Source organism: Apodemus sylvaticus, chromosome 2 (assembly GCF_947179515.1).
Source record: "Apodemus sylvaticus chromosome 2, mApoSyl1.1, whole genome shotgun sequence".
Taxonomy (NCBI): Eukaryota; Metazoa; Chordata; class Mammalia; order Rodentia; family Muridae; genus Apodemus; species Apodemus sylvaticus.
Window position 1 is genome coordinate 93,836,538 of NC_067473.1, and position 12,202 is coordinate 93,848,739.

The 12,202-nt window shown below is 38.4% G+C and overlaps 1 protein-coding gene across 1 annotated transcript in view; it reads right to left on the reverse strand.

The window, feature by feature from the left end:
• The window catches only part of Il23r (interleukin 23 receptor), a 91,106-nt gene that overhangs the window by 33,136 nt on the left and 45,768 nt on the right, over nt 1-12,202 (reverse strand). The window contains exon 7 of the mRNA XM_052173865.1: nt 1,295-1,451. Coding sequence (XP_052029825.1) covers nt 1,295-1,451 — 157 coding nt within the window. The remainder of the gene's footprint in view (nt 1-1,294; nt 1,452-12,202) is intronic.

Sequence of the window (12,202 nt, forward strand, 5' to 3'; positions counted from 1 at the left end):
TAGAAACAATGAATTCATGAAATTCTTAGGCAAATGGATGGAGCTGGAGAACATCATATTAAGTGAGGGAACCCAGTCTCAAAAGATCAATCATGGTATGCACTCACTAATAAGTGGATATTAACCTAGAGAACTGGAAAACCCAAAACATAATCCATACATTAAATGAGGTACAAGAAGAACGGAGGAGTGGCCCCTTGTTCTGGAAAGACTCAGTGTAGCAGTATAGGGCAAAACCAGAACAGGGAAGTGGGAAGGGGTGGGTGGGAGAACAGGGGGAGGGAAGGGGGCTTATGGGACTTTCTGGGAGTGGGGGGTCAGAAAGGGGGAAATCATTTGAAATGTAAAAAAAAAATATATCGGAAAAAAAAAAAAGAAAAAAAAACCTTAACTTCCAAAAAAGAGAGACCTGACAACGTGAAAATTATTCCCTTATTAATATATCTCTAAGATTTGGCCGCCAGGGGGCGCCAAAAGAACTTGGCTTGTCTGGCTCCTTCCACTTGAAATCACAGATTACAGTTATCAAACTGTTACAGTAAGGATGATGTCATTAATGATGTGAGCATCGATTAAGTTGGATGTGTTCTTCCTGGGAAGCAAAAATCACCTGGCATATAAACTATACATAAAAGGCATACCTCTGGTTCATGGATGCATTCTGGAATATAATGAGAATTATAATTGATTGACTTTATCACTTGCTTACAATTGAAATCTATTTCACTAAGAAGACTTTATTGTGCGGCATGATTCAATTTATGTATGGGTAATTATTAATAATAGGAAGGAGATCTTTTGGATATCTATCAGCAAGGTCTTTTTGAGAAGCCTTTAATGCATGGTTAAGTGTTTTTAGTTCTTTATGGTTCTTTTAGTGTAGTGATTATTAGTGTTTATTGATATTATTTGATTTTTTAAAATTTTGGTGATGTGTGTGTGTGTGTGTGTGTGTGTGTATGTATGTATGTATATATGCATGTATATATTCAAAGATACTTTCCAAAACAAAGACTACTAGAAAATCAGTGTAAGAATTGTCACCCCAGTGGTGTGTGGAATCAAGAACCCCTTGTAGGGAGAGAAGTGGGTGAGTGTATTGAAGCTTAAGGCTTACCAAGTGGTTTAAACCATTTCACAATTGTCAACTTTAAAAAGCTCATTCCAATGATTGCTGATTTCAGTGTTATCATTCTCCACAGAATAGCTTCTTTCAGTGGTAGCATGAAAGAATGCTAAGAAAAGAGAGATCAAAAGGAAAGCTGCAGAGAACACAGTATTGGCTCACACCCACCTGTTTGGGAAGTCTGGTGGACAAAGGGCGAACTCCAAGGCTGCCAGATTCTTTTACCAGTTCCTTGACATCGCACTTGAAATACATACTTGCTGTTTGGCTCCAGGTAGAATTCTGATTGCTGCACATATGTGAAATTGCTGTCAAATTCTTTAACCTAAAACAGATGTGCGATGGAAGTGAAGTGGTGTGGTGGGAGACCCGTGGGATATCTGCAGAGTCTGGGCGCTTCCTAGAGCCAGAGAAAGCAAGCAAAGCAACACAGCCACATGCAGGCTTTAAAACTAACCGAACTGGGTTATGTTTGACAAGCTTGGGAATCTCCAGAAATTCCAAAGTGTGATACATTTGACACTTTGGAATAGGTGTTCCCCCCACGGGGTATGGGAGATTTAATTTTAATGAATCATAATTTTTCTTTGTAATCAGTTTCTTTTTTCTTTTTTCTTTTCTTTTTTCCTTTTGTGTTAGGGTCTGATGAAGTACAGGCTGGCTTCAAACAACATGTAGCTGAGGATAATCTTGAACTCTGGCTTGTCTTGTCCCCACCTCCTAGTACTATAATTTTGCCCAGTTGCCCAGTTACTTGGTGCTGGGTGTCGAATTCAGGGCAAGAATTAAATATTTATATGAGTAATTTCTCTGAATGATGAAAATATCTCATTTGTTTGTGAAAAAATTAGAAAAAGATACTCCGAAGCTAAATTGTTAAGTTGGTCCTTATTGGAGATTTATATAAACTGTGTAACATGTATTATGAGCATGTGGGCATAAGTGATTGAGAGCAAAGAAAACATTCACAAAAGGTGAACTCTGAAAATGCACCTTCCTTCCTGTTGCATTTTCAGAGTTCACCTTTCCTGAATAGGAAGGATGAGAACCAGTGCCGTAGCCAAAGTGATTGACTCGGCACAGATGGAATGCGACGTCTCTACCCAGCCAGAGATTCTATTCACTTGAACAGGAAGGAGTTTTGTCTACTTTAAAAGAGTGATAGAAACATGTTAGCTAAATGGGTCTCCCGTTCTTACTCTCCGCACATCCTCAAGGTCACTCATTCCTTCCTCAAAATACAAGACCTCTTTTCCTCCTGCTGCCTGAAATTAGAGACAGCTGCACATATTGACTCAAAGCTTTGCTCTACATTTTGGTATCGTTGAAGCACATACGAGGGGCACACACTCTACCACATTCATGGGTCTGAATGTTGCTCAGACAATCCATCTCCCTCAGTGTGCATGTTGAGCTCCTAACCTGAAACCTTTCATAATGGTGCCAAAACCCATGAGGGGACTCAGCTGAAAGAGACGCCCTCTGGGACCCCATTGGCCCCTCTACCCTTACTGCTCCTTTTCCACACCCTACACTGGCCCCTGTCTCCCTTTAGTAAAGCTCATCTTTGGGATAACTGTCGACCAACCAAGTAAAAGTTAATGTTAAGGCAGGTTCCTTCTCTGAGCTTGGGTTAGAGCCCGTTGCTCAGTTTTGGGGATGCCCCAAACTCGGCTTGATTTCCTGGGCGTGTACACGACCACACCACACTTTTGGAGATCAGAAAGCAGAGTGGGGGAGGCTTCCCTCACTTGTCTCCACTTGCTTGACCCACTCGCCAAGCCTCATGATGGACACAGCTCATTCTTGCCCATTCTTGCCCGCCTAGTATTCTCCTTTTAGGTGCCTTTTCCCAAAATGCTTTAGCCTGGGGCAGGGGAGGGGATCATAACCACATGACCAATTTTCTTTTATAACATTTCTCTTTAGAGAAAAACAAATTAAACAATGGCTTTTAATGGCATACACATAGCTCCCTTGATGTAAACATTTGTACAGACCTAGATTTTATACACCATAGTGGCAAATGGTTCAAAGATCCCTGTAGCAAATGTCCTTTCTACCTCTAAAATACCTTGTTTTCCTCTTGGCTTTTCTTTACTATATTCTCCACACAAAAGCTCCCTGTCCAGAAAGCCTCTTCTTCTGGCTGGTTGGGTCTGCAACTTCTCTGCAACTCTAGCCTCATGCCTAGCCTAACTCTCTGCTTTGCTCTAATGACAGAACCTCCAGCTTCTCTAGGACCACACTTGGGTTTTATCTGTTGCCTCTGACACATGGTGGCTCAGGCTTGCTACTTCCTGGCCCTCTGGGATCTTCCTAAAAGCCTCTGATTTCTCTTAGACTTGGCTGAGTGCTCATGTTCACTATGTAGTGTTCTCTATATTCCTCCCCTTATGTGGATATCCCATCCACGTAAGACATTACTGAGGTATCCCCATCTTGTCCTGACTCCATTTTATGTTTTTTAGACAGTTCTTGGCTTTCTACCACACAATAGTCACATTTACCTTGGCAACGCATTTGAGATTTCCATGGCCTTAACCATTGGTCCAGATGTATTAACCAAAATAATTAATGTTTATAGAAACTTAATCATAAACTAAAATAACTGAGGAAGGTATAAGTAAAAAAATAATTGTTATTATGTCTAAATTAATTACTATATTCTGCCAGAAATGAATGTTTCAGGGTTACACTAACCCTCATCTAGCTTTGATATAAATGATGGTCTTGGTGACTTTTGCCTTTAAAAAATGCTGTACCCCTGAGCTTCAGCACCAAGACACTTTGAGGTGTGAGACTGCTCTTGGTCACTCCTAATAGAGGACTCATATACTTTTAATTGGCTTAAACAGTGTGATTGTCTGCACCTTTCTTGTGTGGATAGGTGCCCCACCCCATCTCCAGGGCTGCACATCGCAGAACCTCCACTACTTTTCTAGTAAAGCATGCACCAGCCACCACCTGCAGTTTCTCCTGCTGGCCGGACCAAATCATGTTCACATCTTCAATCTTTCTGGAATGGAGAGTCCATTTCTCTCTTTATGCTAACTTATGACCAAAGTGAGACTATGTTTCACCCTGAGAAACTATATTAGGACCCACAGAGTGCTATCTTATTCCACAGAGCCCACCTTCTACCAACCTTGTTCTCAATTACTGGCTTATGTTCAGCTGACAAAATACACAAAGAGAAAAAAATTAAGTAGGAGACTGGTGGGAGGAGGGGAACCCCTCTGGATGGAAGTCCTCTTTCCTGACAAACTTGTTTGAAAACTTCATACAGAAGATTTAGGTCACTCAACCCTTTGCCTTCTCAGTGGTTAAACATACTGTGTTACATGTTATTTCAGTGTGTTGTCATATGTTGATCAGATTTCATATGTGTTTCTAAGGGTTTTATTTAATCTGTCTTATATTACTTATAGTGTCTATCTTCCAAATAATGTAAATAATAAGATCCATGGCTGCTACATTTTAAATACTTTATGGCTGATGTTTAAAATGTGAACATATGAATGAATGTATATGCATAAATATGTATATGCACATAAACATTTTGGAATAAAGACTTTTTAGTTTAAAGATAGAGACATCTTGTAGTTTATAGACAGACTTATTTTTCTTTACATCAAAAGTATAATTTCTCTGGCTGGTGAGATGGCTCAGCGGTTAAGAGCACTGACTATTCTTCTAAAGGTCCTGAATTCAAATCCCAGCAACCACATGGTGACTCACAACCATCTGTAATGAGATCTGATGCCCCCTTCTGGTCTGTCTGAAGACAGCTACAGTGTACTTATGTATAACAATAAATAAATCTTTAATATATATATGTATACATATATGTAGATGTTATTTTGGATAATGTCTTAGGGTTTTACTGTTGTGAACAGACACCATGAACAATGCAACTCTTATAAAGGTAACAGGCTGGTCTATAGGTTCAAAGGTACAGTCCATTATCACCAAGGTGGGAGCATGGTATCATTGTGCAGGAGGAGCTGAGAGTTCTACATGTTCATTTGAAGGCCATTAGTAAAAGACTGGCTCCCATGTGGTTAGGAGGAAGGTCTCATTGATGTGTCCACAGTGACACACTTCCTCTAAGAAGGCCATACCTACTTCAACAAGGCCAATCCTCCTAATGGTGTCACATTTCAGGCCAAGCATATTCAAACCATTAGACAATAATTAATTCCTATGATGTAATATACTTTTCTGAGTTTTCATTTGAAATATAATTTATTGACAAAAAGTATTCTCCATATTTTCAAAAATAAAACAAAACAAGAAAAAAATCATATGAAAAATATCTATGGATAATAAAGTATACTTTTGGTAAAGAAAATTTTAGCAAAAAGGAAATGCTTTGTATGAAAACAGTCCCTTAATGGTTAGGCAAAGAATTGTTCCAAAATGAAAATAGAATACAATAAATTAAAATGTTAAAGTATGTAATGAAAGGTTATGGTAGTTAAATGTGAAGAGAAAAGATAACACAGTTATAACTCAGTTGGTTTCAATAATTAAAGGCTTTTAAAATTAGGAGTCTCTGCTTAATGTCTTTTATCTTTTTTTTAAACTAGGTAAACCATCTAAAATGTAATAATTAGACTTCTCCAAATGTTGTGTGTATTCATTCCTATTGGGCAAAGTTTCAATTTGCTACAGAGCCACTGAATACTTAAATTTAATTATAATTTGTCCCATTGTTAAAAAAGAATTGTGCCTATTATTTCTAGTAAACAACTTCCACTCACAAAATGTCAAACTAACTAGTGTTTGGCTTTCTTTTAAGAGCTGCCTTTTAGAAAAATATCTATTGTCATTTTTAAAATAAGTACTCGGTGTCTTACAAAATGTTTAGCAAAAATAACAGGCATCATCTCTAGTTAAGGGAGACATATATTGTGACAAAGATATTTCGAAAATGATAACTAAAGTTCTAAAGTTGATTACAAAATCTTTGCACAACAAGCTTTTGAAAAATGAAGATATGTATTAATTTTGAAGAAAACTCCCTCTAATTTGGAGGGTAAGGACTACATTTTACATTTCTTAATTCCTCTTATATTTTTAAATATTTAAAATTTTGCTTGATATATTGCTAAATGATAAAATGATATCAATTTCTGTCTTGGTCAGAATGTGAGTAGCAACATTGTAGCTTTACGTTACTTGTTTTGGTTATAATTGTTTTATCATGCAGGCTTACTACCCATACTTATTAAATCAAGTTCTCATAATCAAATTTTTTTACTATATCTGAAAATTTTTCTTATATTTATCTCTTTCACTGAAAGTATTGGGTATATGGAGAAAAAACAATTTTGTTATAGGAAAATTTAAAACAATTGTGACCTGATATCTTCTATAATTCGACTTTCCATTTACATTCCTATCCACTGCCTTTACTTCTTTAGGACTGTGGTGGTTTGTATATGCTTGGCCCAGGAAGTGACACTATTGAAGGTGTGGCCTTGTTGGAGTAGGTGTGTCACTGTGGGAGTGGGCTTTAATACCCTATTCTTAGCTGCCTGGAAGCCAGTATTCTGCTAGCAGCCTTCAGATGAAGATGTAGAACTCTCAGTTTCTCCTTCACAATGCCTGCCTGGATGTGTCACCATGTTCCTGTCTTGATGGTAATGCACTGAACCTCTGAACCTGTAAGCCTGCCACAATTAAATGTTGTCCTTATAAGAGTTGCCTTGATCATGGTATCTTTTCACAGCAGTAAAGCCCTAACTTAGACAAGAACATACTATGCTTTTGGTTACTTTTATTTTATTTTTTAAAAATTATTTTATGTGTATGTGTTTTGTCTTAGGTTGTGAGATGCCAAGTGGATGCTGGGTACTAGACCTGAGTCTTTTGAAAACACAGCCAGTACTCTTAACCACTGAATCATCTTTCTAGCCTTTTAATAATTTTGATTTTAGAAATAATACCCCGTTATGATATATACATATATGTATATATACATATACATATATATATTTGTAGATATTGCAGATATTCACTTAGTTTCAGGTAATCAGCCATACAATAAATTTCTCTATAGTCTCTTCACTTGCAATACCATACGAATGATCAATACATGGAACTCTTTTAGTCAGTAGCTCCAAAAAAAGTAACATATGATCAGGTTCTTCCTAGCTCACTGCTGGTACCAACTTTTGTATTAGTTGCATTTATATGCTGTGATAAAACACCATGACTAAGGCAGCTCCAGAGGGGTAGGGTTTATCATGGTGGAGTGGAGACACAGCAGCTGGAGCGCGATGCTGAGGGCTTACATCTTGAACCACAAGCAGGAAACAAGAAATGTGAGATGAGAGCTACACGTAGATTTAAACCTCAAGGCCCACTCCCAGTGACAGACTTTCTCTAGTAAGGTCACACTTCCTACACTCACCCAAACATCACTACCAAAAGAAATGATTTTCAGATGCAGAGACTACGGCAAACAGTTTTCATTCAATCTACCACACACGCCGAATGTGCCTTGTCTTTTTTTTCGTGGTGGCTACAGTTTGCCAAAATTATTACCAATATTTTTTTAGGTCATAGCCTAAATAAAGTTGGCAGCTCTAATAAGCTAGGACTAATTAGCCTAATAATTATCCCTAATAAGCTCCATCATTTATCTACAACAGGTCAATTCAAAAGACAAAGTAATGATGAAAGGGAAGATCAGGGGACTTATTCAATGTGACCACACTGGAAGGAGGACAAGGCGGTCCAGTACATCTTAGAGGCTCTGACATGAAATTTAGGTTCAAATAAAGGGCAAAAGGTGTGCATAACTAAGTAGTCCTGGTTAGGCTGTGATCCCATTACCACTCGCATGGCTCTAGTCGGTCCTTCAAAATGGTCTGAGAAGCTGTTAACTTGGTGTGAAATCTCTCTCAGTAAGACAAAGTACGCTTGCTGGCTGGACCTAGTCTTTTCCTTCTGCCCATAAGAGATCCCTGTGTAGGGGTGGATTATATCATCTGGGGCACTGTTGTTTCAATATTCTAATAGCCAAAGGAAGGGACAATTTCCTGTCAGGATAGGACATTTACACTTAGTAAACTAAAACCAATGAAGTGAATGTATGTGAACTTGTATATTTATTGTTATTCAATAAGTTTTGATGTGGAAACCCACAAATGTGTCTATGTTACTGACATAGCTCACATAGACACAATCAACACCGGAGATCTGGTATTATTTTGTAGTTTGGACTAGGCTGTGGCTGGTTTATTTTCCTATTGCTATTTCTGACTTTCTTAAATGTTCACTATAGGTCTCAACCCAGTCTTGGAATCCAAGAAGAGATTGTGAAATTGAAGATCTTTGAGGAAGCTAAACCTATATTAAAGATCTTGCCAATTCTTACCTTGGCTGATTAGAGTATCCTGATTATGGAGAGATGGAATGTTGTAGCTTATATCCCATATTTTCTTGCACTTTTTTTTTGTTTTTTGTCTTTTTTGTTTTTTGTTTTTGTTTTTTTCAAGACAGGGTTTCTCTGTGTAGCCCTGGTTGTCCTGGAACTCATTTTGTAGACCAGGCTGGCTTCAGAAATCCGTGCTTGCCTCTGCCTCCCAAGTGCTGGGATTAAAGGTATGTGCCACCACTGCCTGGCTTCTTGCACTTTCTTAACCCCTTGAACAACCATTTGTCTTAAGCTTTGCATTTGACCTACCGTTCTCTTAGGTAAATGTCTCAGGGTGTATCATTATTAAGCCCTCAGACGGTGGCATCCACTGACTTCAAATTACCACACTATATTCCTATATTAGTCTCAGGATTCATAAGGCTCAGTGAGAAAGGGATTGCTGTAGGCTGTACAGTTTGGAAGCAGAACTGAGCTTTGCCCCACAGCCTGTGATCTGAGCCACAAGGCTTTCCTTAGCCTGCCTCTCTCCTGCTCTAGCTCTATCTGATGAAGGCAGCGTCACCCCAGAACTGAGGTGAAAGGTGAAGCCCCTTTCAACTCTCTGTGTTTTCCCACTCAAGCCCACAATGATGACCTAGATGAAATCATAAAATACCTTCATCCTAGCTATTTTTGACTGGACTGGAAAATCAGAAAGAAGTGATGATTTCATTGACCTTTTTCTGTGTTAGTGGCTTTACTTTAGAAGTGAGGAGAAGGGATGGGATGTGGGCTTTGGAATGAAACCTGTTGTTTTCATTTTCTGAATATTCACTATCTGAAATACAGAGTTTGTGAGAGTCACTTAATTCCCAGCTATGTAAATTTGGAAACACTTGGCTTCGCTCATCCAGGTTGTATTTCCTTTATATAATGGAGTTAATACAACCTGCCACAAAGGATTGTTGTGAGGATTACAGGAGATTATGTATATGATGGGGACAGGAGGGACAGATAAAGGCACTTTTACATTGGTTGTGTAGCAGTTTCCTCAGAAAAATTCCCTCCATCTGGGAGGGAAGGCTCATGAAGTTTAGGAGGTAAACAAAAAGTCACTTCCACTATGGTGACTAAGAGAACAGAAACTTGGATGATCCTCCAGGGCTCCTCCCCAGTATAAAACTCAGTAAACAGCTGATTGGGAGGGGCTCTGGCTGCTGGGTGCTGCATGGAGACTGAGTTAGCTGAAAGCTGTGCGAGAGCTATAGGGTGTATGCTTTCAATGAGTCATCACCCATGTGGGTTGTTTTGGGTGATGTAGCTGTTTCTGAGTCATCCCTGCTCCTGAGGGAACTCCTCATTCACATTCCTGTTAGGAACCCCAATAAAAATTTATTGTTTCACAGACTCGGACTTTGGTGTAATCTTTCATTTGGTTTGTCATGAGTTTTCTTCTTTCTGGGGCCAACAGACTCCCCCTCCCTCCCTCTCTCCCTCCATCTCTCTCTCTCTTTCTCTCTCTCTCACTCTCTCTTTCTCTCTCCTTCTCTTTCCCTCTCATTCTCTCTTATCTATCATTTATATATTTAGCATCTATCATCTGTATATCTACCATTTATGATCTCTCTCTCTCTCTCTCTCTCAGTCTATCTATCTATCATCTACCTATCTATCAATCATTTACCTAGCAACTATCTATCTATCTAGCATCTATTTTTTATTGAAAAAGGAAGTAAAAACATTTTATGATAAAATTGAGGATTTACGTGGAAATATTTCTGATAAAATTGAAGAAATATATAGAAAAACATGTTAAAATTGACAATTTTCATGGAAAATTAAAGAGTAAAATGGTTATCATCTATTATCTATCTGTAATCAACCTATCACTCCCTCCCCATTTGTGTGTCTATGTGTTGTAACTCCCCAGAAAAATGTCATCATACAACATTCTATATTAAAAGGACACATTTGCACTTCATAATTTGAAAGACATCTGTAGAAGTACATGTGAAAAGCCTAGCCCCACTGTTAGCAGTTTGTTTTGAGTTAACCTAGATCCAGTCCATGTGATGACTTGGGAAGAATATAAGGTTCAATGACCTTGAGTGTATCTGAATTCCCCTCCTCTTACACAGAGGCCAGAATGAGGGAAAGCGTAGCAGAGAAGCAGAGACAAAGCTGACCACTTGTTCAGAGGGACAAAATTAAATCTGAGAATGACGTATTGCCTTGGTTTTGACTTGCTATAAAAATATGCTAACTCTGACATCCTGAAGTATGAACTAAAACTCCTGACACAGAGCTGGGCACAGAATGGCTGTTTCTGAGGGCTAGAACGAGCCCAAAATATGCCAATTAGCCCCTGGATGTGCAGGACTCCAGTTGCTCCACTGTACTGAAGTTCTCATTGGTCATCACTGCAGCCACAGCTATGTCTGTGTCCTTAGACATGTTATATATGGATGTGAGTGCATAAATACACACAAACGTTTAATGGATTTTTAAAAAAGATTTATTTATTTAATGTATGTGAGTACACTGTTGATGTCTTCAGACACACCAGAAGAGGGTATTAGATCCTACTACAGATGGTTGTGAGCCACCATGTGGTTGCTGGGATTTGAACTCAGGACCTCTGGAAGAGCAGACAGTGCTCTTAACCTCTGAGCCATCTCTCCAGCCCGTTTAATGGATTTTTAAGGATACTTTTTTATCACTACTGTGTCTTTAAAAATAAACAGATAAATAAACAGTGTTTTGAAGATCCTTATTTTAGCCAGGTCTATTTAAGAGAAGTTTCAATGCTCATTTTTTAAATTTGCATTTTAAAAACCTATTTTAAGTCTAACACAAATATATTAAAATTTATCGATCATTTTAATGTGTCACAGAATAATTATATATTTTAAAAGATTATTCATTTTTTATTTTACTTAAAATAATAATAAATTTATAAATGTCATATTTTATATTGTTTTGGATGCCTCATAAACACTAACAAAAAGTAACGTTTTTTTCTAACAGAAAGCATTTCAAGGTACCTGTTATAAAAACTTAAATCTTTGAAAAGTTATTTACTTAAATTTGGTTAAGACAACAAAAACTTGTCATGTGCTTTGCCTGTGACTATAGCTGATAGATATCTAATGTACTGTGTGTTTTCTGTGTTTTAGATACAACCTCTGGAGCTTCCATTTAAAATTAACACATTAAAAATTGTTTTCTAAATTTTCTTGTTTTTTTTTTTTTTTCTTCTGTTTTTTTTCGAGACAGGGTTTCTCTGTGTAGCCCTGGCTATCCTGGAACTCACTCTGTAGACCAGGCTGGCCTCGAACTCAGAAATCTGCCTGCCTCTGCCTCCCAAGTGCTGGGATTAAAGGCGTGCACCACCACTGCCTGGCCTCTAAATTTTCTAATAATGATCTTAAGATTAAAGCATGTTGTAAAAGCTTGCTTAAAAAAAAGAAATATTCCCCTGGGCTCCATATTAGGCCCGCAACTCTGGCTGCTTTCCTGGAGGTCACACTGGCACCTGCAGCCCCAGACTGGAGCCTAGCATAACTTACTTCATCAGAGAGACTCCAGCCAGCAACTGATGGACACAGATGCAGAGACCCACAGTCAAACAGTAGGACAAGCTTGGGGCATCCTCCAGAAGAGGGGAAGGAAGGACTGTAGGAGCCAGAGGGGTCAAGTATACT